General features: G+C 48.9%; 8 protein-coding genes across 8 annotated transcripts; 5 read left to right on the forward strand and 3 right to left on the reverse strand.

The window, feature by feature from the left end:
* Positions 1-280: 280 nt before the first annotated feature.
* On the reverse strand, positions 281-1,438 carry CTRU02_215786 (transposase; the record flags this gene model as incomplete). Its single annotated transcript, XM_036733326.2, has 1 exon — positions 281-1,438. The coding sequence occupies one exon, from the start codon at positions 1,436-1,438 to the stop codon at positions 281-283; it is 1,158 nt and encodes a 385-aa protein (XP_036574957.2).
* A 2,837-nt stretch (positions 1,439-4,275) lies between these two features.
* CTRU02_215787 (Ulp1 protease family protein) lies at positions 4,276-7,097 on the reverse strand (the record flags this gene model as incomplete). The annotated part of the gene is made up of 3 exons (XM_036733325.1): positions 4,276-5,010; positions 5,073-6,442; positions 6,506-7,097. 3 exons carry the CDS (start codon positions 7,095-7,097, stop codon positions 4,276-4,278), a joined length of 2,697 nt encoding a protein of 898 aa, XP_036574956.1.
* Positions 7,098-9,949: 2,852 nt separating this feature from the next.
* Positions 9,950-10,126, reverse strand: CTRU02_215788 (uncharacterized protein; the record flags this gene model as incomplete). Its single annotated transcript, XM_070206569.1, has 1 exon — positions 9,950-10,126. The coding sequence occupies one exon, from the start codon at positions 10,124-10,126 to the stop codon at positions 9,950-9,952; it is 177 nt and encodes a 58-aa protein (XP_070059736.1).
* A 7,810-nt stretch (positions 10,127-17,936) lies between these two features.
* On the forward strand, positions 17,937-18,218 carry CTRU02_215789 (uncharacterized protein; the record flags this gene model as incomplete). The annotated part of the gene is made up of 1 exon (XM_036733323.1): positions 17,937-18,218. The coding sequence occupies one exon, from the start codon at positions 17,937-17,939 to the stop codon at positions 18,216-18,218; it is 282 nt and encodes a 93-aa protein (XP_036574954.1).
* Positions 18,219-20,388: 2,170 nt separating this feature from the next.
* Positions 20,389-20,628, forward strand: CTRU02_215790 (uncharacterized protein; the record flags this gene model as incomplete). Its single annotated transcript, XM_070206570.1, has 1 exon — positions 20,389-20,628. The coding sequence occupies one exon, from the start codon at positions 20,389-20,391 to the stop codon at positions 20,626-20,628; it is 240 nt and encodes a 79-aa protein (XP_070059737.1).
* Positions 20,629-21,008: 380 nt separating this feature from the next.
* Positions 21,009-22,751, forward strand: CTRU02_215791 (uncharacterized protein; the record flags this gene model as incomplete). The annotated part of the gene is made up of 2 exons (XM_036733321.2): positions 21,009-22,019; positions 22,143-22,751. 2 exons carry the CDS (start codon positions 21,009-21,011, stop codon positions 22,749-22,751), a joined length of 1,620 nt encoding a protein of 539 aa, XP_036574952.2.
* Positions 22,752-23,282: 531 nt separating this feature from the next.
* Positions 23,283-23,609, forward strand: CTRU02_215792 (uncharacterized protein; the record flags this gene model as incomplete). Its single annotated transcript, XM_070206571.1, has 1 exon — positions 23,283-23,609. The coding sequence occupies one exon, from the start codon at positions 23,283-23,285 to the stop codon at positions 23,607-23,609; it is 327 nt and encodes a 108-aa protein (XP_070059738.1).
* Positions 23,610-24,494: 885 nt separating this feature from the next.
* Positions 24,495-25,802, forward strand: CTRU02_215793 (uncharacterized protein; the record flags this gene model as incomplete). The annotated part of the gene is made up of 2 exons (XM_070206572.1): positions 24,495-25,469; positions 25,536-25,802. The coding sequence occupies 2 exons, from the start codon at positions 24,495-24,497 to the stop codon at positions 25,800-25,802; spliced, it is 1,242 nt and encodes a 413-aa protein (XP_070059739.1).
* Between the last annotated feature and the right edge of the window lie 1,823 nt (positions 25,803-27,625).

Below are 27,625 nucleotides of genomic sequence, written 5' to 3' on the forward strand. Positions count from 1 at the left end.
TTGTATGGAAATTCAGGAGGTTCCGACTTATTCGCAGTCTCAGAGCACGTCTGTAGGTCAAACCGATAGCGAAGGTTGCATCTACCGAGACTTCGGCCACAATTCGAGGATCTTTATAACGTATGATTCTCTTCCCAACGTCATCATGAAGTCTGATTTACCTTGTGACTATTTGCTCGGCGTCGAAAGTTGCGTAACGTCGCACACCCACTTCTCGCACACCCCCACATTTCGCACACCCATAAATTGGGTCATCATGAGGTATTCATCAACTTCATAACTATAAGTCTGATTCGTCTCCTGCAACTGTGATACTATCGCCAGTTTTAATAGGTAATTCAGGCTCGCTAGATTCATCTGAGCTATCCTCAATTTCGCCAGCCTCAATTTGGGCTTTGTGAATTGCCTCAATGTTGGCAAACTTCGAATTTGAGCTCATTTGGACCTTACGCCGCTTCCGTACCATTCCAGCCTCAACTTCTGCTTCCAACATTGCAATCTTCTTCTCTGCTGTAGCCAATTGATAGTCCTTTTCATCAAATCCCTTTTGAACCTTCCGAAACAACAGTCGCTGCGTTTGCTGATCTTTATCCAACTTGCTGAATAAGCTAAGTTGATCATATAGATCAACTGTCTTCTTGGGCGTTGACCAGGCTACTATGGATGTAGCAGATGCCCAGTTTTCGTCTTTTCCACCATCAGAGGCCCTCATAGGCGTAGAATAGCCTGGCTTTGAGGGCTTGGAAGCATTCTCAAGCAGTAGAGGGCTCATGAGCGGTCGAGCTATCGAAATGGGCCATAGTCCTGTTGCTTTCCAGCCGCTTCTGATATTCTTGCTTGAAAATGCCATCTGGCGTGCTTTTCCATAGCAGGTAAGAAAGTTCCGTTTGCCTACAACTGTAGAATCGTTGTGTTGAATGAGGTATCCAAGCTCTTTTCGATAGGTCGCCTTGAGAGGCCCAAAGACTGCTTGGTCTAGAGGTTGGAGAACGTGGGATGTATGTGGCGGTAGGAAAAGGAGATATATCTTGTGTTTATAACAGAGATACATAAATTCTGTTGTTTCATGACTGCCATGACCGTCTAGGATCAATAGTCTCTGCTCAGAGGGATGATCAGGCTTAGTCAGAGGGATAAAGATGTTCTCAAGCCATTCCACAGCTGTAGAGTCTGAAGTCCAGCCATTCTCAGTTGCTGTGAACTTCCAACCACTGTAAATATCACGTTTATGGATATCAAGAGGAAACCATTGTTGTTGAACCGATTTCCCTCGATAAATAACAAGTGGAGGAAGCGCCTGACCAGTTGCAGAGACACACTCAAGCATAGTTGTCCAAGCCCGAGACCCAGGCTGTTTTTTTCGCATTGATGAGCTTTCTGATGATCCCAGTACTAAGCCATTTGATCCTCTGCCTTCTAGGATACCAGTTTCATCCATGTTATAGCGATGATGTGGTTTGATCGCCTTGATCTCTGGAAGGGCGAGTTGTTGAAACCATTGCCTGATTACATTAGTTGAGGCCCCATTGACACGCTTAGAATCGATGGCTCTAGCTCTATGAACCTTGATTGATGGATTTCTCTTAATAAAGAACTGAATCCAGTTTCTCCCAAGTGGCTGGGTAGTGCCTCTGATGTCTAGGATTCGCTGGGCAAATTCCTTGAGTTGTTGATGTGTTGGCGGCAGCCCTAACGCCGCCTGGATACGCACCCATTCAGCTAAGTGACTTTCCTGTGCTGGAGATAGCTTCTGGAAGCTAGAGAAAGCTACATTTCTTGCCTGTGAACCCTTTAATCGAGACTGGAGGGTTGATGGTGGAATTCCAGCATCATGAGCTGCCTTTCGGACACTCTGCCCACTTGCAACTGCATTGAGAGCTTGATTGACTTCTGTTTCCGTATACTGGCCCATTAAGCGTATAAGAGTAACTATTCAAAGAATTATAATAATCGCTGTAAAAGTGGTGAAGATATTAAAGAATGTTGAAGAGGGTAAAATTCTACATGAGCGATTTATGGGTGTGCGAAATGTGGGGGTGTGCGAGAAGTGGGTGTGCGACGTTATATACTGATACCGACACTATCGCCCTGAGGCTGGTTGATGAATGGGTGCCATACCATTTCCGCAGCTAGATTCGGCTCATAGTTGTTACAAAGCTCGACCAGCACGACGGCTTCGCCTGGACTGACACTCCTCACCCGCCGCAGTTCTGCCAGTGGGCCATCGTTGCGGCTCCAGGCCACCCGGTCTTCCAGAAGGTGAACGTCTCGGACTCCGCGTTCTGTACGACTTGGTACAGAAATATGAGAGGCCCGGTTACAAGGTGAAAATTGGACTTGGTCACCAACCAGATTGGAGGTGATGGATTCAGCCGGCCCAGCCGCGTAGACGGAGGTGGCTTGGGAATACTTGTACGATGCCGAGGGTAGCTTGTAAATCCTCAGGGAGCTGTCTTATATTGATTCGCGTAGACTTTACGACTATATGTTAGTGTTACCTATCGACAGGTTTGGAATAGGCCAAGCACGTTCAGATGAGGGGGTGTATCCCCGCTAATGTGTGGGTGCAAGGTCTCTTGAGCGGATCATGGAGAGAATAGACAGCTTTCTTCTTACGTCTGCAATCAAAGTATTAACAACTTGAACTTGATATGACTCATCCAGGCTGTTGATATTGCGGTTGTAATGCAGCTGCAGTTATTCAGTTGTTTTAGCGATTGTGGAGTGTCATCAGAGAAGACGGTCTACCAATTATAGCAGCCAAGCGACACCTCCTGTCATGTAGCATACACAGTCAGGTGGTCTTATTCGCACAGCACTTAGAAAAAATCATGGACAAGAACTGACATGTCGAATCCACATATTACAGCCAACAATTCATAGATGTTAGTGATGAGTATCACGACTTCCTTCTTCAAAGCCGCAAGCCTCCCATTGATACACTTTCTCCCGATTGATCGAAGTCTCTAGCTGGTTTCTAGAACTTATCCATTTCGATTTTACCTGCATGTATTTGCCCACTCTCTGTATAAGGTTCTGAACCGACCTAACCAAGAAGTTACTGCTCAGGTTCATGAAGGCACTATGTTTGAACGTTCTTAATGCCTTTCGCCGAACGGCTCACTCCTTCTCATGGGTGTTAAGCATCAAGGACTCGCGGTGTAATTTAATATTCTTTATGAGAAGGGTGATGAACCTTTTTTTCCTCTATTCTTTTGGTGCACTCTACCCTGTGAGCAGTTAGCGTTTCTTTCAGTCGGTGTACCTCGACTAGATCGGGATTAAGTTTAGCTATGAAGTTATCCACGTCGACATGGACATGCGATGGGTTAACCCCAATATCGACGCGAACATCGAGTTCTCCCTTGATTTGACTCTCCTTAGACGGCTTCTCTTTAAGCTAGCGACTGGTAGTTCTCTGAACTAAGGTCCAAGCTTCGTGGGGGTCGGCTTCAACCTCCGTAATTAAAGTAATTTACTCGTCCCTTGACTGGACTTCTAGGACATATTTTACAAGCCTTCATCGCAGAGACCTTCTTTTCTTAATTCTAACTTTGATCCTTTTTTTTTTCCTCCCATCGAAATGGGTACAACAGCTCAGCTCATATAGCTCAGCACGCACCTCCAGTAATTTCTATGAAAGCAGAGCGTCCTAAGCCTTCATAGAAAACGGTCTCAGCTGCTGGAGATACTCAGCAGAAATAATTGCTCTCTCCATTGTTAGGTCTATTTATACGTTCATGATGTTATGGCTTCGCTGCTTAGGATGCACCTCCTCCGTCGGCTTTGCGTTGCGCAAAAGTGTGACCCACAATTACGGTCTGGCAATTGCGGCTCAGCAGAGGAACGCCACAGAGCATGGTCTGTGCTTTGGACAATTCTCTTAAAAAGTGACCAATGTTCTGGACACTTTTGTCAACAACTGTCCAATGAGCTGGACATCTGGACTAGAATTATCCAAAATGGCCCTTTGACTCCAACGCAATCATGACCATTTCAAAATAATTCTGCGTGGGTCAGCTAACTTTGTCAACAGCAAGACTGAACACATTTCACATTTACTTATTTATTTACTTTAAAATTCCTCAGTGTCAATCCATGTAGCAACACCGGTCTGGCAATTGTAGAGCTCCTCGAGCTGGATATATAAACATTTAACTAAAATACATGCTTGGTCGTTTCCGTGTCGCCGTGTCATCATTACTAATAATGTCGAAATGAAAAATTCAAAGCAGAACAAGAAAAGAAAAACCACACCCCCGTGTAGTTTATGCATCAAAAATGGTTTGCAAACTTGCTGGCTGCGAAACGAGCAAGCAGAATGTGCACTACACACATGCGGTACTTGCTTGAAACAAATTCGCTTTGGCACCGATCCTCTCCTCCCGAAGCACCCAAAGTAAGCTGCCTTTCCTCGATACGAGCGTCCACGGCGGCCGCTGTAGATGCAAGCAGAGAGAAAAGTACACTGTCCGACTTGGTGGGCGTGGGCTGAAGCGGCGGCACTGCAGATCGGGAGATGAGTCGAACTGCATCGAGATAGACAGAGAACTCCTTTTCCCGCGCCTCCATGTCTTTTCGGTACATGCTCTCGGCCTCGATGGCGACGCGTAAACATGTCTCGTGCGCGATGTGGAGGCTCGAAACGATTGCTGCAAGTATGCCCGCTTGGGTGTGGCGAGTGTCGCTGGCCAGTAAAGCCTTGCTGTTTTCTTGCGGGAAATGACTCGGCGTGGCCAGGGTGTACTGGGCCAGGTGATAGCATCGAGTGCGGTATCGTAATAACCACTTGGCGCGCAAATCGAGGCAGGTGGGATTCTCGAACATTGAAAGCCAGTCTTGGTGGATGGCGTCGGGGGCGATTGACGCTGCCGAAGATGTGAACAAGCTGTGTCGCAAACAAAGACGGTTGATGACTGCTGGCTCATTGACCGGCAAGCGAGCAGCAAGCTTGCTGGCGTACCACAGCACATAGACTCCGCAATCCCATGTGTTATCCTGTTTGGCACACTACATGCAGCATGATCAGTTACGGTGAACGAGCCAGCCTCTAGCTCCGGTAGCACACTTACATCGTAAACGCAGCGCGTTGAGAGAGGCTTGTCTTTCGGCCAGCAGAAGGTACCATGCAAAAAGTCGATGACTTGGTGGAATAACTGGTTTTGTGATTGCCTGGGTGTTGTCGACGCCGGCGGCCCGAGACTGTCGTATCGATACACTGTACTTTCATCTGACCTGAATGTATACAAGACCCAGTGATTGTTGTTCTCGTGGACTGGAAACATGATCAATTCCCTCCCCTCGACGGAACGGCGAACAAACTGCTTCTTTCGCTCAGAGACCCTGGGGACGCCTTTGGACTGGTTTACAAGTGCAAAAGAGTCGAGGATTGCAATCTTGGAGCTTGCCAGACGGCATAGCATCGTGTTCATGACAATGTCATTCAACCATGCCCGCGACGCCAAGGTGGCAGCGCTAAAGACTAACTGTTCAAGACTTGACCTCTGCGCTTTCGTGGCCCGACTGCAGATCGGTTCACGCAAGTCTTGTGGGCTATCAGATATCATCTTCTCGGCAAGACAATCATTCTCTGCGCCATTGCCAATAGTCGTAGTCGGGCTGGCAAGGCTTTGAGGTTTTTCTGATTCAACGGTGTCGAGGCGGCGATATTTTTGAGCATTCTGTAAATCCGTGGAGGGCGGGGGGCGTTTGTATTGCTCCCGGGTAGCTGGCCGAGTTATGTACTCAAAGGATTTATCCATGGCGGATTCCGGTGACTTTGGTAGCTGCGGGTCTGGTCTCATGGCCTGTCTTCCAGGGAGATCATTCATTTCGAATAGCGGAGTGAGAAACAGGGCTTCCGGTTCCTGCGTAGGGGCTCTTCTACCAAGCTCAGGAGTTGCAGGCTGAGACAGTCTTTCGGTAACTTCGACAATGGTAGAGAGCCCAATTTGCGGGTCGAAATCCCCAGATTCGGCTTCACCGCCGACGTATTCGTCGCCTTCGTCGTCATCGTCGCTGTTGAAACCCAAATGCTCAGTCACATGCTCAGTGTTCTCGGCCGAATTGGAAGCCAAGGGGACTGAGTCGCTGTTGGCCTCGACAGAGAACAGACTGCTGTCATTTTTGTCGTATCCGTCTCTGGCTATTTCGATGCTACGGGCAACTTGGCTGGAAACGGAAGAACAAGCACCGTCAGAAGAGCTGGGCTTGAGGGCAGGCTGGTCAGTTGCGGGGAGGAGTTGTGAATCTGGCGGATCCTCATTCGGTACGAAGCTGTCTTCAACTGACTCTGAAGAATGGTCCGAGTCATAGTCGGCTTCTTTGGGAGGTTCTGGTGTTGATCGAGCTGTCCCAGAAGTCCCCGCGGAAGCCTGTTCGACTTGAGAGCGTTCAACCCGAGACTTTTTGGACAAAGGTGTTTCCCATGCGTCCGCATCAACTGCAGAAGGAGACTAAAGGTAAGAAAGAGGCACAAAGGTGGGAGATGCGGGATGTCACCCACAAGACTGGATCGCGGTTTTCAATCTATCCTTGGGGCTGATAGTTTTCGTCACCGACTTGTTAAGCCTTTTGGAGGTAGGCTGTCGGTAGAAGACGCGAAAAAGGGAGATGATGTCGCATTGGGGAGTGGATGAGTGAAGACGATTGAGGGCATCAAGGGCTGGGCGGCATCCAGGAAATACTTCAGTGCCGAAAAGGAAGCAGAAAAGACCGGGAGAAGCACCAAACTTGGGAGCCACGGCATTGAGACGATTGCCACGGTTGCCGCTTGCGGCCCCCTTTCCGTCGGCAGGATGAAGATAGTCACAGAACTCTTTGTCTGTCGCCAGGCAGAGGATCTGGCGATCAACGTTCTGCAATGCCCACGATGCAAAGGATCCTTCGATGGCGGGTTCGGCGGCATCGAAAGCCTGACGGAGGCGACGCCACAGACGGACGATGGTAGCATCTGTCGTGTCATGCGCAAGTGCATTGATTGATTTGAGCGTACTGTCGAGGTCGGAGATTGTTCTTGGCGGTGAAGCTGACGCTGTAATTCTGGGTCGTTGTGGTTGCAATGGCCGCCCTCGGGGCTCTGGGGTCAGTCGAGCCATTGAGGAAGTTTGACTGGGGTATGACAAAACATTTATCAGACTTTGGCTGGTGGGTGATGAATGTGGAAGAAAAAGGACAACATCTGAAGTTCTTTTGCAGGGGAGAAGATGAAAATGATGATTGCAAAAGGTAGAGAGAAAGAAAAAAAAGAAAGGAAGGCTCAACTCAACGCTGTTGCATCGCGAAGGCGACAACTACACGGAAGGCGCGGTTGGGTTAATTGATTGATGAATGAGATGGCAGCCACAAACGCGTCAGCCACACGCGTCGGCACGTGACGGTTCGTTGATTGAAGCTGACTACTGTATGACTTTGTAGATAAGTCGATAAGGAAGATTATGTAATGTGTTGGTTAAACATGGCTCCCAATAGGTTCACGGGTACCCGTGCGTGTAAAATTTCACGGGTACCCGTGGAAATGACTAAGCAACCTGCCCACGTCAATGAACGCGTCTTGTGTCATACACCTTTCACGCGTTATTTGCATCCAGCACTTCAGTCATATATTCTTAAAAATGGAAATAGCTCTCAAAGACTCAATACTCACATTCCCAGACGACAGTCTCCCCCCTGAAAGCGATCATAAATCTCGCGATAAGCTTTTTATGTCAATCAACAACTAGGCGGCGACAAAGGGATACGCATTCACTACCGGGAGATCAACAAAGGAGAAAAGCGGACGACGGACGATTACATATTCATGCGATAGGTCGTGTCATCCGCCAAGCACATCAATAGCGCGGCAAAGGCAAACTACTAGTAGGGGGACTGGTTATCAATTTTCCGTCCTTGCTAAGGAATCTTTGGATAAGAGCACATGGAGCTTGAGACACCGGCCCGATAAGCGTTTTTCTTCTCATAATCATCCCCCAAGCCAACATCCGTCTGCTCACCCAACGCATCGCAAGCTATCTGAGGAGGATCAAGCCAAGGTGGCCGGTCTTTCAAACGCTGGCGTCGCACCCAGGGACATCAGAACATACATACGACAAACGACAGACTCTATAGCGACCCAGCAGGATATCTATAATCATATTGCAGCTGCTAAACGAGATGTTCGTGAAGGGCAGACCTCGATCTATGCACTTGCTAATCAACTTGATGAGGAAGGCTTCTGGAGTCGCATGCAGTTTGCACCAGATGGCCGAGTTACGGCTGTCTTGTTCGCTCATCCAGATTCCTTAGCCCTTCTCCAAGCCTACCCAGACATCATGTTACTAGACTATACCTATAAGACTAATAAGTATAGTATGCCACTTCTTGATATAGTTAGCGTCGATGCTTGCTAACGGTCGTTCTGTATTGCGTTTGCATTTCTTAGCGGCAAGGCAGAAGATGACTATACCTAGGCTTTGGAGCGGGTCAAATCCTTGTATAGTCAGTGCAACGCTAGCCTACCTGCGGTTATCCTCACAGATCGCTACTTAGCATGCATTAACGCTATTACAACCATCTTCCCCTCTTCTGCATCTTTGCTTTGCCTCTAGCATGCGAACAAGGCCGTTCTTCAACATTGTAATCCAGCTTTTGACTCTACTAAGCCAAAGACAGTCAACAATCCTGCAGCGCTCAAACCTTCAACTCAGAGCTAGGAAGAATTCTATAACTCCTAGCATTCGATCATCAGCTCGCTATCTAAGGTGGTTTTTGAGGAGCGCGTTTCCCAGTTTGAGGAACGCTATCTTCTAGACCATCTCGAAGAAGTCGGCTATGTTACGTCCGTTTGGTTGAAACCATACAAGGAGAAGCTAGTGAAAGCCTAGGTCGATCAGCATACCTATTTTGGCAATGTAGCTACTTCGCGAGTTGAGGGTATTCATACACTACTTAAATCGCACTTGAAACGATCCACATTAGACCTTTTTGAAGCTTAGCAAGCAATGAAGCATGCTTTACTAAATCAGCTATCGGATCTAAAGTCAAATCAAGTTAAACAGCAAATACGGATACTAGTTAAGCTTTCAGGGTTAATATACGGCGTAGTGCTTGGCTAGGTATCGCATGAAGCCTTGCGCAAAGTAGAAGAGCAACGGAAGCTGCTTACGAAGAAAGACACAAATCCTTCCACAGCCTGTACGGGGACGTTTTCTCGAGTATATGGTCTCCCATGCTTACACAAATTGAAGACTTTACAAGAACAGAATCTTGTTCTTCTACGTGAGCACTTCTATGCATATTGGTATTTGAGGCGTGATGGAGCGCCGCAGCTATTGCTGGAGCCTCGCCAGCGCATAGAGCCCAGGTTGCAATTAGAGAATCCCAGTATTCCCAAATCAAGCACTAGACGAGAGCCTAGCGGGTTCGAAGTTGTTGAAGTTGCTTCACGGGCCCCAAGCAAATGCAGTAGGTGTCATACAGTTGGCCATACTATGACTTCAAAGGCGTGCCCTCTGCGATATACGCATTTATTACCTAAACCGACACCTACTCCAGATCCAGCTACAGTATCAACTGCGATATTTACCAGGACGACGACAGATACATAAGAACCTCCTTCAAACGCCGTGCAGGACGTACCAGAGTTGGTTCAACCGACTATTGCTATAGTAGTAGAGACCAGTATATCACCACCTCGGGTATTATCACTATTTGCGCATTCGCATTCACCTTCGCTGCCAGGATACGATTCACCTCAGGCGATATACGGACGGTACTATGCAGCAAGAAGCGCCTGGTACGGTGCTCAACCTCGTGGGAGTGTCAAAACAAACCAGGAGTATCGAAGGGCAATGGGACTTCCGCTACGTTATGACAAAAAGTGTTATGAGTGGTGTCTTGACTATAAGCAGATGAAAGGACGCTGCACTACCTTACACGGGTCAAGGGATTGGACGAAGGAGGAGATGATGGCTTATCTGGACTGGGATAGGGCTGAACACAAACGGGTCGATGAGCTGATTATTGCGGAAGATGGACAAAACCCCTTTAAAAACAGTGAGAGAGGTATGAGCGAAGTCTGGAAACGAGTCGAGCAAGATAAGGCAGAGCAGGAGGCGTTATACGCTGGTAGTAAGCCCGAAGAGTGCATCGTAGTAAAGTCGTAAACTTTCCGGATAAGTTTGATGCAGGCCGTGCCTCTCATTGGCTCATGAGCCCCATATCAGAGTTGCTTAGTCATTTCCACGGGTACCCGTGAAATTTTACACGCACGGGTACCCGTGAACCTATTGGGAGCCAGAAGCCAACCCCTCCTTAGCTAAACACACTCTCCTTAAGATTCCAGCAGCCAGAACGTACAGAACACCTCCTCCAGGGTCTCACATGTCATGTATAAATGTAGTGAAATGCCTCAATTATCTAGAAAAATGTTCCCATCTATACTCTCAAAGGCAAGATATGCTTATTAATAGATGGTGTTGCTCTAGGCCTACCGCTTGATCACCATCACTCAGATGTACTCCGTAAAGGTACTTGGGATTAAGCTGGCAAAAGCAGGGAACACATCCAAAACTTCCCACCAAGTGCACGTATGGAGCTTATACCTTCTTAATAAATAAACCGCCGGTTAATATGTCCATTGTGGGGGCATGCAGTAAGTGGGTCGCCGGCTCGAAGGACCTGGCTACGGGTACATTTGTCTCGATCCGAGTCCCGGCCCCAGGTCTACCACACCAAACACTCTTCTGCCACCACAATATATGCACGCAAGTCTCGCATCGCCATCACTCATTATTTGACTATTTCATCACCTCATCTGCAGGGCTAAGTTTCTCACATTTCTTCACGATTTTGACGCTTCATAGTCCTGCAGGGTTTTTTTTTTTTTTTTATGAGTAAAGGTATTTTTATGTAAGTCAGTCCGGATAAGCTTTGTACACCTCCGCCATAATTACAAATGTTAGCATGGCAGTAGTTCGTTCCACTGTTACTACCCCGCGGTATTCTGCCTCTTCTGGATAACAGTGGAACCTTTCCGCGCTAACAGGTGGAACACTGGCGGATGTGCAAATAAATAAATGGAGCCCCTATAAGACCCCCAAATTATAGAGGGTCACTCCCTTGGGAATTAGTGGTCCCGCGTTCGGTTCGGCGCACAACACGGAATCCACCGACTACCTTTCAGTGTCTACTACTTATACAACAATTGATACTCCATGTCTAAGTACGTAATTTTCCAACTTCAGGATGATTGAAACTCAGCATAAATGATTATCTTGGTGCGTTGCGCCTCAGTCACAAAAAGTCCGCCTGGCTTTTCGCTAAACTGGACTAAATATTGCCGACTGGGGAGTGGGACACGGCACATGGCCTTGCCGGAACAGCAGAGATGGCCGGGCCGCTGGCCGTTGGAACAGTGACCATGGTCACCAGGCTGGACTTGGACGATCAGAGCAAAAGGGTGAAATACTCTGAATCGGTGTGATTAGATCCCTAGAGAGCGAGCAGACAGCTTGACAATCAACTTCACTAGTTCCGGGCGTATTGCTATTACGGGAAGACAACAGACACATTACAAACGAACATCTTTCGATTCGATTCGGTTAAAAATTCTCACCGCTGCAAGATGCGGCAGGCTGCAGAGACAACTCAGTCACCTGGAAAAGTATACTATGTTATCTCGTACTTGAATCACAGATCAAAGGCGGCAAGAAATGACGGGAGACGGGTACGGCCGTACCGGCTACATGATATGCAGTTTGCGACTTTGGTGTGGTGAGAAAACTACCTTACCAAGTTCCAAATCCATGTATGCAACGTTTTCTTTCTTTTCTTTTTTTTCCCTCGGTAGACGTCGATTCCCCTCACGCCAAGGTTGGCTTTTCCCTTTTCCTCCTTCTTACCACACTACTTCAGCGGAATAACGACAACCAGATCCTCGTCAAACGATTCATCATATCCCATGGTAAGGTACTCTGCATCCACTAAAAATACTTGTAAATGCTGGCAATGGCTGGCTATACCAATTTCGACCTGCTCTTGTTCCCTCATATACATTTTTGTTCTTTCTCATAAATAGATAAAGGGAGCCCTCAAAGACAGTATTTGATTTATCCTCCCTTGATCAATGCAGTACGGCACTAGCTATTCATCTCATCAAGTCTCTGCGTGTATTCTTATTCATATTCAAAATGTCCTTGTTTGGTCCCCCACGCCATCTAAGCAACCCCAGCTCTCTCTCCGCACCCATCGGTAACAACTCTCCCCAGCATACCGACCCCGATCAATCAGTTTTTCAACACCTGGAAGAACTGAAAAATAAATCACAAGGTGTAATCAATCAGCTTTGCGGTCAACAAACCGTAGGATTTCGGCTCTTGACCTCGGCAAGCCTTGACCTTCAATGCCAGTATCTATTAAACTGGTATGGCGTCTACTGTGGTGAATTTCAGCGCAAATCACTACTCATAAACCAGATGCCTGCAGCGGATGTGTACCAAGCGATTTTGATAAACCTTGAAGGCATTCGATACCATCTCTCAACGCTGGAAGCAGCCTTGGACAGATCTAGCAAAGAGGCTACTGAAGGGGCCGTGTGGCCCTCAATCAACACCATTGCTCAGTACTGGAAAGAGTTGAAAGGCATTGAGCTTCGGTCCGAGATTGGTACTCAAGAAGAAAAGAAAAGATGATGTACGCCTCTGTCCTAGAATACTTGTGCTACTGCAATGTTATGCTTCCAAACCCGCGACGAGCAACATGGAAGAGAGGGCGGCGGGAGATGGATTGAGGCTTCGAGGGCTTGCAGTGTATTCCTTACGGACTGAGTTACTTTCAGGGTGTTGGATAAGTGATGGCTGGAGGTGCTAAAAGGTGGGAAATTTTGTAAGCGAAAATGTGATTTCTGTTAGTCTGTTCTGTTTATTGTTAGAAAAGTCTACGTAGAAAATGATGAAGGATGTGAATTCTATAGACTATGCCGGTTCTCATGACCTCGATTACTGTTGATAGAAATATTTAAATGGAATGGGCCGGATAATCTAAGGTTGTTCAAATGTATATTCCCTTCATAAGAAAGATGTTGCCTTTAAGGCTTCTTTACTAGTACTTAGTATAAGCGAAAGAGAGATGAGATTCCCTTTGCTAGCGTTGCGTAACTGCTTGTGGCCTTATGCTGAGATGGACGATGAGTCTTTCTGAGAGGGTTGTCTGGTTTCCTCTGATTGTAGTGTGGAAGATTTAGCAGGTCAATAGCAACAACGTGGAGCTGGAATGCAAACTCTTGTGTCTCTGCCTGCTCTTAGAGTATCGTTGGTTGAGGCAAATATTTGACGCCGAGATTTCAAAATCAAAGACAGAATCTGGAAGATGGTAGACAATGAGAGAAACTCTACGGCTGAAATTGAAGGAATTTTCTGCATTGTCATGCTTTACAGGCATCCCTAACTTTCTTTGCTCTTTTCTCGCACTGGTTTTGTCTTCAAAGGTTCTCTGACTTATGATATTTATTCCCGCCTCGCTGAACCCGACCACTCGGTCTTATTCAAACCCAAGACAAGCTCCTTCTTCTACTGATATTACTAGAAGCACTCAGAAAGGGAATACTTGACCATTCTTCTACATTTTGGAGGTTTAGCTCTTTAGTAAGCTCATAGCAGAGTAAGAGATGGCGGAAGAGCTTAAAAGGCGATGTAGAACAAGCAGATTCACGCATAAGAAGCCGGAGCTGTATCAGCTGCCCAAGAAAAAGTATTCATAGTCTTCTCACTGCTCACTACGACAACCTACTAGTGCTCAAGTAAGTACCTTATCTTAATAAACTTCAGCCCTTTGCCAACCCACAATGCTACATGCCTAAGAATCGCAGCCTCAAGGTTGATGAATTAGTTGCTCACAAATTAAGATGATCTATAAGCCCCCCTACATTGTGGAATACCACACTTCAAAACCCATCTCACTGCTTGCCAGGCAAGCTCATAACACACTCATTACATCTAAAGTCGACATTCATACCTCCGGCTTCCAACATGTTACGGCGTGCACGCTTTTCGTATAAAACTACATCTGGTAAACTGGGTCTCTTGACGTAGGGCAGCAGGTTTTCATGGGTCGAAGTCAACCTTACTACAACGGGGCTATGCTTCTGCACTCGACGCTACGAATTTCATTGGGATTTCAGCCTTGGGCACTGATGGCAACTTTTAGACGACTTGAAATATGCTACCTCGTTTCTACATTTATTTTTACTTTACGTGTACCCCATTCTCCTTAACTTCTCGAGATTATTCACGGTCCTCCAACAGATTACATAACTATTACAGCATGGTTGTCCTTTACCATATTTCATCAGCCAGAGACTCTCAATGTTTAAGTGGTAACCGGCTACGGCACGGGCAGCATCAACTGGGAAACAAACGGCTCGTATTCTTTCAGTGAGTGAGCGGAGCCAAGGTTGCTTAAGAACTCGGTCGTTGGAGCGAGGCCGTGATGTGACTGCGCGGCCGGACCGCGAAAAGTGGGTCCGGATGTCCGGATGTCCGGAGCCATCACGGCAGTTTACAAAGTCTGTCTCCCAGGAAGCCAAAGAGAAGAAACCCGCCATCCCGATTTTCGACATCGACAGGATTCAGCGGGGAGAAGTTTGAAGTCGTTGGTTTTCAACCCATATCCCAGCTGGCCAGACTGGAACACGGGTCGACAACCAACGCCGTCAAACAACTTTTCACATCTTGTGGAGGTTTGTTTTTTGTTTTTGTTTTTTGAGTTGATAGTAATATCAGTGATAATTACGCTTCACCTGCGATCGCGAAATGGCACCTGAGGAGATGGTTCCGTGAGCGGTGAAGCGCCTTGGTTGCGATTGTTCTTGGTAATGGTTGTTTGGTTCCAGGTTGTCTGAGAACCATCTCAAGATGCGCTCTTTTGTCTGTCCTAGCTTAACCAGAAATGGTGGTTCTACAAACAATAGGACGTGTGATTTCTTGTCGTTGTTGTGAGAAGCAAAGAGTAATGAATGAAGATGGGATTTTGAATGGTGTTTTGATGATTGACTCTTGAGAAAGGAAGAACAATAAAGAGAGTTGGATTTTTTGGTCTCTTGTTCTTTTCTTTGTGTCTTGTGGCACCCGAAAGAAAACGACTAAGCTGGTGGGCATCCCCTACCAGTCCAGCATTGCCTTCGGGTGTATGACAAGATCAAAAAGATCAAAAGATATGTTCATGATGGTGTATGAGTGAGGATGAACGGATGAAGAGCGTAATCTACTACCTCTGCATACATAACCGGGAAGTCTTCCAACTTATAATCTCTCTCGCACCGGCTATGATTATTTAGACTGCCATGAACCTTGTATCACCAGTTGCTATGGTTCGACGGCCATCCTGGGATGAGAACCGCAGCAGTTTGTCTCGTGTGCCTTGTGTGCATCATCGATTGTCGATAGAGGTCGGCAGACATCCCGGCCCACAGGCGACGGTAGATGCGAACGGCATGCCTCTCACCGCCGCTGGTCTGGGACGGTTCAAGCAGGAGGCTACGCGCATGAACGATAAGAAAAGAGTACTTGATCTCAATGCACAGTATTTTTTCTAGAAGAGAGCCTCAGACAGCCGCATAGGAAGAAAAAGATGAACACGATATTGCCCATGATATGTGTCGGCAGAAGAAAAGCTCTTCCGCCATAACAAACCTTGACCAAAACCAACACTGCTATATCAGAAGTATAAATACTCCAAAGTAGCAATAAACTGCTTAACTAAAATAATGAGATTCCTCTCTACAGCAAATGGAGGCTCGCCATCACGGTTTCTGCCGGATTCATTCTCCATCGTTAGAACACCCAACTTACTTTTCAGACGGACCAACTTTCTTTCCAAATCCACGAATGCGGCTCACTTCCACCTCAAATCCTTGCCTGTTTCTTTGGCCTGGATGCACAAGAGGGATCCAGTCGCCTCAATAGCACGTATCTTGAGCGTTGCGTGGCCCATTATATAGACTTTTGAGCGTCGGCTGTCCGAGACATCGGACACCGACACACCATGCGTGTTGACTAGCTGTCGCCTCGCCTTCTCCAGCTTGTGTTCGCCGAACACGACCGCATCCTGCAAAGCCTTGCTCATTTTGCAGAGAACTGCCTCCACTTGAACCTCTCTGTCACGGCCGGTATTGACGACGTTGGAGAGTTCGTGATGGACGCGAATTGTCTCATGGAGGGGTTCGCGAAAGCTGTGCAGCCGCTTTGCGGCCCTGAGCTGGACGCCTGACGTACCTCTCACCCAGTCCCACGCCGTAGTCCACCCAGAGACAACAAAGGCCTGGAATCTGTATGTGATTCCCCCTTTATTTGCGGCTGCTCTGGCTTCATCATGCTCCCTGATTGTCTCAGCAAGCACCCGCGCTATATCCTGGGTATCTTCGTAACTAGCGATGAGGATCTCCGTCACCTTGCGAACAAAAGACGCCTCCAGTTTTTCTATATCCGCAAGGTTATCCACCGTAGCCGATAGGTATTGCTCCAGGGATGCAGTCGTTGTGTCCAGACCGCTACCATCGGCCGCGGGTGATAGTAGCTAGTTCTCAGTAAATGACTTCTGCACGATCCCGACAGCAATCGCTTCCGGGCTTTGCGGGAGGGTACTAAGCTGGACCTCATTAAGGAAGTGGCGGATGTTTTCATGCATATACTCCACATGGTAGTAGAGGCTCGAGGGGGTCACCGTGGACATTTCGGCTGCAATAGTAGAGACTAGTTCTTGATGTAAACCTTGATCCCCTTGATGCCTCTGTGTCAGGCTTTTGAGCACCCGCAGGGACCAAGAAGCCAGAGATAGGATAGGCCAGATCGATTCCCAGGAATTGAGAACAAGTGGCAGCAACAAGCCCATCAGCGAACTCAGCAATATCACCAATCCGGCTAGAATACACATACCTCGTCTCAGTCTCCAGATGAATCCAGAGAAACCGACAATCACGAGTCTCGTCAGGTACCAGAAATGAAAGTCTCGGTGTGGAGCGATAAGCGCCGTCTCCACCACCAATGTGTCTCGGGTAATCTGAGAAAGTTGAGCCTGAGGGTGATGACATGAGGTCGGTTTCGTTTGCTGCTGCTGTTGTTGGTGTTCTTGTTGCCGTCGAATTTTCTTCTCCGCCTTTCGTATTATCTTGTCTAGACGCTTTTGTTTGTTATCGCTGGCATAGCTTTGATCCATCATGTTTGCTACCGTAGTATGTTGCATTGCGGCGGCAGGCTGTGGGTAAGTTGAGTTACTAAGATATATCTGCTAATTCTGGAGGGAACATGGTCGATAGAGACAAGATTTATAGATGCTCAAAGTATTGGGTTGTACTCTTGATGTAGAGCATGGCGGTATACCTTGTAAGGTTTCTAGTTCAACATCTGATGAAGTTTGAGACCTACTGCAGAAAACACGCAACGACTTTTTGAACTTAGATTGGAAAGACAAAGCTGAGCCATACCGTCAAAGACCTCCACGGTCTCTTACCGATTCTGACGCTGACTTGCATTGTTCCTGGTGTTTTCGAGCTGGAGCACAAGGCCAACCTGTCATTTCTCACCAACACCACATAACATCACACCATGAATTAGCATAGTCCTTTAATGACATACTGGCACCCCCCAGAAAAACGATCAATATAGCAGTGCATTTCAAAACATGGAAGCAACGGGAATACCCCAGGTAGTGCCAAGCACCCAAGCTAGAGCAACTCTTATAAAAGATGGAATTCTTTCTCATAACGAGTGCCGGTAACTATCGTCCATAACATGTTTTCCTTGGCCGCGATGACAACATTATGGTACAGTCGCCAACGACTGCTGTATACCATTATACCCCTCTTTGTTGCCGTGGCCGCCGTCTTCACCGTCCCCCTCATTCTTCCCACCTCTCGGGGCCCCCGGCTTATGCCAGAGCCCCTCCCGCCGGCTAAACCCTCAACAATGAAGATCTGTGCGGCCTTGTACGCACTACGAGCTGTCACCCCAGAGAACCCAGACAACGCGCCGACGCCATTTCAGCTTCTCAATCTGGACGCGTCAGCACCTCCCTTCTACCCGTCAGAGGATGCGGCGTTTGTCGGCGCGCCTTTATACGATCAGATGATTCGCGTGACGGTCAGGGCAGTTGAAGCTGTCTCGCAGAGACTCAGATCTACGACTAGGGGTCCCAAACGGCAGGGTACAAGGGAAGTTGAGTATGATGACGACGACGTCAACACTTAGGGACAAAGACTTAATAGGGCGGCAACAAGGGACCACTCTCACCGCCGCCAAGAGTATCATCACTACAAGCAACCTTGTGGCGGCGATGATATTTGACGATGGTGCGAGGGCAGAGTTTCTCACAAAGGTACAGCCTGAGATGGGTGGCTAGACGAGCAGGGCTAAAGTAGTAGACAGCCTTTGCGGCGAACTATGGGCAGAGATGGGTTGGACTGTGTGATTTTGTTAAAAACTTCAGAAAACCGAGAGGTTTTGGAGGCCGCCTATATCCGCCGATATCGTATCTAGTTGCATTAGCCCCTTTTGTATGTTTCTTCTCATCTTCTCGCGGTGATGGAATACATGGCTTTTCTGGTGCCGCCTGCTCTGTCGAACATTAACGTGATTGAAAAGTGACTACTTGGGCACAAGCAACAAGCTATCCAGCAAACCCTATCGGTATGGTACAGTGATTACAGTTTCTCCATGAAAGCACAGGCGCAATGAGGATGGGCGGATGTATGCCAAGCGCAAAAGAGTGTGGGCAAACAAACAAAACACTGGGAAAACATTACCGAGTGTAGTTTGTTGAGACCAAACTAAGTATGGGAACAAGACGTTAAGCAACGCTTGGAAAAGGACAGTATAACTTTCTTCTCTTAGACCATCAAAATAACCTCGGACTCACGACGATGTAAAAACTTGCAGAACTTGACAAGCACCAGCCAACTTCCAGCGAAAACCACAACAGATGGCGTACGGACTACGCACCCGTATAGTGACGGATTCTCTGAGTAAGAATCGCGGCTCTACTCAGACCCAAACCAGACCACCCTCCCCTCCCCTTCCATCAGTCTCATATTTATTCCGATGAAGCCAATCGTTTGCTAACCTGCTCTGCCACTTCCTCCGCTCCAGGTTATGTCACTACTCTCGCGGCCGAGCACAGACGTCAACAAGAGCAAACAAAGACGCCAAACGCAAAGATAAATCAGGATGGCTTACGTTCAGAACGGGCGCGCATGCTCTGGCGCAAACGTGAGGAAATAAACGCCGCTGGTACATCGAACAGCGCTCTGACGCTTTTGGAGAAGCTAGATCCAGGCTTTGAATACCTAGAGCATCTCGGCTGGCAGCACCAGCCGGATCAAACCAGCAGAGAGGAGCCGTGGTTGCCGTCGTGGGACAACAGAGGAGGGTTGGTGACATGGCTAGAGAAGCATTTCAAGAGATGGCGGCAGGAATGGGTTGATGAAGGGAAAATGGCGCCTCTAGGCGACGAAGATCAGGGTGACGAACAAGTGGAGGATGAACAGAGACCCAAAGACGATGAACTTGAGAAGGGGGGTTCCGGGACAAAAACAACAACGATAACAGGTACGGACATGAACAACACGGACATTGTGAGCCGAGATGAGATAGCCTCTAGAGACCGTGTCCCGGCTCTGAGCTCCAGCGACACCGGTGAGGTACGAAGCTCAAGGAACACGCCAATTCTCGTACCAGCTCAGCCCCCAGAAGAGCGTAAATCCCAAGCCCATCACAACACGGCACCAGTTAATACGTTACTAACGACCGCTGTTTCTCGCATAGCACTTGACGGCGCCGGTACTGGCACTAGAACTGGCAACCGTTTTGGCCGAGGGCAACAGGAGTTAAAGGAAGCATTCAGCCACAACAGTAACTAAGAGGATGGCGACAAGGAGGGATGGCTGGTGGAAGAGGGCCACGGCCGAAGACAGTCTTTCTATGAATGGTATGCGCAGGTGTATCGTCCCGCTCGGCGGATGCGGAATGAAAGACTAGGCTAAATATGTTGTTGCTGGGTCTTCTCACAACACGCGGAACACGGGCGGAGCGGGAGGCCAAGGGCATATGCCAGAGAAAAAGTTAGCCATCCCGTATATGAATTAATTGTTTGCTTGGGCTCAATGCCGAGGTACTAGCACGTTTATAACTGCTTCTTTTTCGTATGCAAGGGATGCTGCATAGTGAAAATAGAGTGGTCAGGAAGCGAAGCACTACTTTCTTCAAGCAACACAACTCGACCTCGTCGACAATATGTCGCCGTTGACCTCGTCTTGTTCTCCCGCCCCGTCCTTATTGCCTCACCCGGACGACCACTTCACAGCCATGCGATTCTCTGTCCTCATCCCCGTTGACGATCAGGAAGCCCATAGTTCCATTTCGGATGCCCCCAGTGATTCCGATGCAGCCCCTGATCCGGCAGAGGCCCATCGATTTGGTCATCATCCTCCTCACCATGTTCGTCTACAACAACAACAGCAACAACAACAACAACAACAACGACGACAACGACAACAGCAGCAGCAGCGAGTACGAATGCAGTCCCTCGAGCTTTGTTTCCACAGCGATTTCGTCTGCTCAGACGCTCCCTTATCCGTCCATCTCGCCGCCTCTCCACTCTTAACCTTTACTTCGACGCCCCTTTCCCTCACCTCTCCAACACCTCCCTATTACATTCACGAGATCCCCGACATCATCGACCTTTCCAGTCAATCGCATCATGGCGACGGCGGGCGTCTGTTCCGAACTCGATCGTTATATCTGTACGCGCTATTGTCTCTGTGTCTCGTATGCCTATGTGTTGGCGTCAGTATTGGCGTCACCATCAGCAGTGGTTTTGGCATCGGTAGCCCAGTATGGTTACCGCCTGTATTGCGCCGCACAAGTAACACACATCGTTCCATAGGCCTGAATAATACAGAATCGGTCGTCATATCACCCGCTGGCCGTCGATATACACTGAGTTTTACCGAAACCACCCGCATCTTGGCTCTCCACGAGATAATGATCCAAGCGCAGCGTCGTCGCCTCTCATCAACTTACTCCCAGCAAGAGGCGCTTGACCTAGTGATACCGGTGCTCAACGATATCGAGCACGTCGCTACCCAACTGTGTGGTGCCTTGGATACGTGGCTAGGTTTCGACTCCGTCGCCGGCGCTGGCGAGAATGACGCCATTACCCTTCTCTGCGACCACTTTCTCCGGCGCGTAGATCAGTCCCGCCTCGTCTTCATGTCCCTACGCGACTCGGAAGGCTTGGGAAGAAGAGGGGCTCTCGACGATGCTGCCGCAATCCACGTTGTCAGCAGACTGTCCACCGTTGCCGCCCTCATGAACATGAGCGCCGAGGCTGGCGTCGAGGCCGAACCCCGGCGTGGGAACGATAGTCTTGTCGAGCTCGCTTGTCTCGTTCGCAAAAGCTGGTTTGGACCTCACCAGAGACCTCAGCACGAGCCAAGGCTTCAGACTTGCCGACCGTGCGACTATGCCCAGGAACGCCTTTGCCATACCCCCGAAGCCAGGGCCGGAAACGGAGCCGGAGCTGGAGTTGAAGCCGAACTCGAAAGCAAAAGCCCAGCTATAAGCAGCTACTTGCATTTTGCATGTTCCCCCGACTTTCTCTATCTCGACGGGGTAAATAACACGACGGCATTCCTCCTTTCGTGGGCGTCATCCCAACTTGCTCTCCGTTTCGCTATCCTGGAGGCGCCGACACTCGACGTGGATGGCGAACCACTATTTCCAAATAATCAACACCCCTTCACTGAGGCTGACGACGTGGTTGATCTTAACCTCGAATTCGAAAGCGATACATTCGCCCTCGTACGGTACTTGGTGGAGTTTGCGGCTACCGTTGATGAGCTCCTCTCCCGATTATCTACTAACACCGTCTTGGCCGGGTCCGACCCTGAGGCCGTTGCTGCTATCGTCTCCAGCCGGTCCATGTCCGCCTCGACTCCTCAGCCGAGGTGGTGGTCTTTTGGATCCCGTAGCACGAGGAGGACTAGAGAAGAGGTTCGTGTGGCCCTGATTAGCCTTGTTGATTTTGAAAAGTCCCTTGGATTTTCCTACCCAGCCCCCATATCACATTCAGAGATGTGACAAATCCGTTGACTATGTGCGTCTTGGTACAACCAGATTTCCCGTGAACTAGTTGTAGACGTGGCCGCCGCCGCCATGGAGCTCGCCTCTCTCCGGAACAACTCACTCCTCTCTGCCATCCAAGCATTAGGTCTCGTCGCGACTAGCGTGGCAGCTGCATGTTCGTCTTTCCTGAATCTTTCGGCTGCCCTGGACGATATAGACGCCGGCCGTTACCGCCTCAACTTCACATCTGCCGCCGTCAAGCAGACTTCGAGTCCACAGCAGGATGTCGACATTGAAATATCGCACGTCAGTCTCAAAGGTGATGCGGGCGTCTACGCGGCGAGCCTCCAGGCCGAGTACGACGCCATGACAGCGGCCCTACGTGAGCGGCGGCGAGAGCGACGGCGGAAAGAATACCCAGAAACGCGGCCGTCAGAACTTAGACCAGACTTGGACGAGAAAAGTCGCTGCCGTAGCAGCACCATAAGGACACCGAAGAATGAGGCTTTGTTTCGCGAACTGGAAGGCTTCTTTGCGAATAAAAACCTTGAGGGTCTCATGGCCATATTCCAGAGCCCGAAAAGACCCTCCGCTGTCCCTAACGTTGATGATGAAAACGAGCGTGAAGGGGTTGACCACATCATCGCTATTAATGGCTAAGTTGGTAGCGAAGGTAGTGTCATCTTCCTTTGTTTTTGTATAGCGTATATACATTAGTTGCGTGACTTCGTCTATTCTCATAGGTACACGTGCCATACTGAATTGACCCTTCATACTGCTGCCCCTTGAATTCAATTCAAGCTCTAAAGAGGTTCATGCTGTTCTCATTCTTTGTGCTCACGAATCCAGACCGAGCAGACAATACCAAAAGAGGTTACGCACTGCATCATTCTCCTCAATAACGGAAGCCTCCCATACAGAATCGAGGTCGCTGACGAACTACTATACTACTTGATCTCGGCGGCGAAAGGCTTCCGCCCTCGCGCTTTGGGCTTGACTTAGCGGTGCGACCGACGCTATATCGATCGGCATACCCTCCGTCTCCAGGCTTAACAGCAAAGACAGCAGCAATAACGGGAATATAGAGGCCAGAAAAAGGATTATACAGACTGAGAGAGGCAACGGGACCGGGACCGTCTCACTGCCTTCGGTGTGCGCCCAGCCGGCAACGAATCGCTCGATGAGGTCAATATGAGCTGTCGCTTCAGCCTGAGATACTTCGATCGCGAGCAGGTCGAGGCGGCGAACGTTGTCGCACCGCGCTTGAAGATGTCCGAAAGACACACCTGCTTGCTGGGGCTCCGGAGACGGCAACGCATCTTCCACCTCAACTCTCACCTCCTGCACGCCTGCCTGGCCCTGTCTCAAGGCCTCGGTTTCCATCACCTTTTGAGCAACGGACGCATCGTCAATCTCGGGACCAGCATCCACGAGAACCGCTTCATCATCACCCCACCAGTTCTCATGGATCCAAGCATCCCTTACTTGATTGGGCCACCTAATACCGCTCTCGTTTAGCTTATAATCCCAGACCACGCTCAGGACGCCGTCCTTTACGTTCTTTTTAAGTGTATTTATCATACTCGACACCATCTTCCTACATATAACGGGCCACACAGCCGCTCGAAAGACCAGATCGAGGTCAATATTCATAAAACGTACCAGGTCGGAGAGACTTAGCTTTAATATCAAACGGCGATTTGTATCAAGCTAGAGCAGTCTCTTTAAGCTAGTCTCGGAAAGACGAAAGTAGGCGAGGAATGATTTCATCAGCAACCGGTCCGAAGCCCGCCAGGTCAGTTTACAGCGGGTATCATTCAGAATCTTGCCTAGAAGCTGACCGCGAAACGTGTACGACATGAGATCGCCTGAAAGCTAGAACGGTATTAGGTTAGCATTTACCTCTGCCTCGTCTTGCTTTAAGGTCCTTGGAAGTAGGAAGAATACTAAAAGGAGAAGAAGGAGGAAAAGAATAAGAGAGCTCTGGTGAGCTATATGAACTTACCGCCTCATCTTCCTCCCCCGCCTGGGGTGGCGCCGGCTTAGTAGAAGTCTCGTGCTGGCGCATTAGGACTTAGCTTTATAATCTTTTTGCCATACCCAAAGCCTTGTTTTTCGGAGATGAGTACACAAGATGACTGTGAAATTTCGTTTGATATAGGAGCTAAGCAAACGAAATGTCTCTAACTGCTCCTCTCATCACGGGACTAGCCCGGGGTGAGGCCAGACTCGTCTTTCCTCTACCCGCCCTTCGATCTCCTTTCTTCTCTTCTCTCTATCTCTTTTTTATCCTGTTCTGTTTCGCCAACTTCTCTATCCATCAACTTCTCCGTTCATCAATTTCACCATCCATCATCTATCTCTACTTCAACCACGTCGACACGGCATGTGCAGTTGCCCAGCATGACCCTCGTTCCTCGCAGCTTATTCAAAACACAACACGACTGGTTTCTAGAAATCACGAGGCGCAAACAACGCGATCAACTTAGCCCCGACTACCAGCGTACGTACGACGACTGGCTTGCTGCCTGGACGGCCATTGTTTCTTCTAGTCCATCGATGAGTTCACATTTCGAGGCCCCAGAGACGCCGCCTCATCATCAACCTCGCCAATCTCGTCATGGTTTCTCTTTGGCACCCGCCCCTCTATTCTCGGGCAGTCCTAGCGCCAGAAATGTCATGGCGGCGGACCTCAGCGACATTTCGAGCTTGCCCCGTGATGAGCGAGAGATTCCTACAGAGCTGCTCAACAGAAAGGCCGACGAGCTTCGGTCGCAATTTAACTACTTCACTGAGCAGCAGAGGTTAGCGGAGGCTATCCGACCGACCGCCGCCGCCGCCCAACCTTTCTCTAGGTGTGATGAACTGATCTCACCCGGAAGGTCGGTTGCCTATCCAGCCAACGGTGGCTTCGCCCAACACCCACTGCCCGACTATCAGCAGCAACATCAACAACGCACTGATACGGGAGTGGAAGCAAACAACAGTAGCAATCCGTTCCGATCTAGCAGCACAGGCAGAGGCAGTCAGAATCCCTTCGACATGCCGGGCGCGTTCGGCAGCGACCAGAGCCTTCGGGATTTGAGCCCGAGACATATCTTTCTCTCGACACAATCGTGCTTCCCCCTCCGCAACGCCAACAACGACGCAGATGACGGCCGTCCACAGTCGCACCGTGACCAACCTACTATGCCAGCCATACCGATCCTCAACAGATACCCCAGCCCACGGGAAGCGCGTACTGCGATCAACGGTCCTGAGACCGAGCCTGTGATTGCCTCAGACCGCTGGAACGACAACGACGAACGGCACCGGCTGCGGGCGTCAGTCAAAAATTACATGGAACAGCTGCATACCATCAATAAGCAATACTACGACGTACAGCGTAAAGCGAGCCTATACAGAGATAGACTCGCCCAAGTATCGATACAAGCGCAGATTTAGATGATCAGGCTGCACGGGTTCGAGGAGCGGGAGAGTAGGCAGGTTGACGAAGGTATCCCGCAAAACATTGTCGGAGGTGGTCTGGCAAGTGCTGATGAGAACGCGAGGAGTGATGCCGACACGAATGACGGTCACCGGGGAGAGGACCTGGGCAGCGGAGTGGCTCATGGTCGCGATAAAGAGACGGGCGGGCTGCCCAGGAGGACGAAGAAGCGAGGCAAGGGCGGCGGCGGCCAGGTTCCTTGGGATGGTGGACGTGCTACATAACACGGTAACACATATGGCTTTTGAGCAACGGCATTATCTCTCTCTGTCTGATTGATAGCGGTTGGGATGTGTTATGAGTAACCTGGATCAGGCGGTACGTGAACCTCGAACTACCTTAGTCATTCTCATGTTGGAGTGCTGTACCTCCCGAATAGACAATATCTGAAGGGGGTTTTAGAATGCGTTTGGAAAGCCCGGTGAGATAAAATACTCACTAAGCTGGTCCTCGACGCGTTTGATCGACCGAGCTTCGTCACCTGGTGATCACGAGCTACCATCTGTCTGTCCGAAGGTGTGTGTGTGTGTGTGTGTGTGTGTGTATGCCTGGGGAAGGGCGAGCGTTGGAGATGATATTGTAACGGAGCTTCATCATGGAGGCAAGCTCTTCCCGTTAGGGCGTGGTCTCTCGACGCCCACTCCTTAGAGTATAGTCGGGGCTTATGAACGGTGGCCGACAATAGATGTGTTGCTCTTCCTTGTTGCTAAGGAAATTCCTCAGCTAGGTATGACTGTGGGCTTGATTCTGTCGTATAGGTCCAGCTGAAGCTAGCTGATACGAGATAAGGATGAATACAGAACTTCCGCATCGCACCGTGGCATGACGTCCGGAATGAAATGAATAATAGAGGCTATGGGTCAGTGTTTACGTCCTTGTCAGACATGGGAGTTGAAGTTGAGGTGTTGGCAACTTTTAGTTAAATAAGGGTGCCTCCTATTGCAGCGCTTGCAACCATACCTTAGACGATTAAACAAGTGTGTATAGCCCTACGGCCAACCCATGGTCAGTACTACGCAGTGAGTAGAGCTTATCACTCTTGAGGTTTGATGGAATGTATGCCCACCTATAAACAAGGTGGTACTGACTAAGGCAGAAGTTCGAGGTCAGCAAGGTGGCGATGGTTTCACCGTTTTAGGCCATTGGGGGCCGTCGAATTATTAGCCCTGACCAAGTCTGAATAGAGATGGGGATAAATTTTGTTTGCCAAAGTACGCATACTTCTAAAGGTCAGATTTCTGAATAATCATGAAAGAGAGTAATAAAATGGTGTTTGCTTGTGGTCGAAGTTGTGGTTAGCTTCTTGAAAGTTGGCCGCACTTTGAATGAAGTCTACAGTACGAAGTACTTCGTGGTACTTGTTGTGTCTGCGGGTCATAACATTCCTCGCTTATATGTCCTAATGAAGTAAAGTGTGGCCCATTTGGCTTAGCGCCACATTTCTTTATTCTGAAAAGTCTGTGATAGGTGTTTAGACACTTGCAGGCACGTGAATACATGGATATATCGATACTTGAGTACATGGATACGTGGGGGTCAGTTGTCAGGCTATGATTGTTTAAGCGGAGCAGTAGGTCCGATGAGGCGTCTGTCCCATCTGAATTATAAGTGAGTCTTGGTCTTCTCGGCACTCGATAATAGGAAATTGCCACAGGTAAGTAAAGGATAAGCAGCTAGATCTCTATATTTTAGGAGCATAAGTAAGCTGTCTTATTATTAAATATTAGATATTAATATACTAAAGCCTACTTATAGTTATCAGGGGCACGTGATATTCCACGTGCTGGCCGTACCCGTATAAGAGACACCCTCGACAGCATTATCATCAGTAGGCTCAGTTAAGAAGAGAACCAACTGTTTATACCTACGTTTATCGATTCATCGTTGATTTTTGCCTTGTAACCGTTTGTTTGACTTCGGTACTGTTCTGTTTATATCTCTGTTCTTATCACGGTTCCGACCTCTGCCTGTTGTAGCCACGTGCTAGCAGGAAGAACTGTGACAATATCCCATCAACTGCGGGTGGGCTACAGGTACATAGCCTGCG

Source organism: Colletotrichum truncatum, assembly GCF_014235925.2.
Source record: "Colletotrichum truncatum strain CMES1059 chromosome Unknown Contig_0020, whole genome shotgun sequence".
NCBI classification, from domain to species: Eukaryota; Fungi; Ascomycota; class Sordariomycetes; order Glomerellales; family Glomerellaceae; genus Colletotrichum; species Colletotrichum truncatum.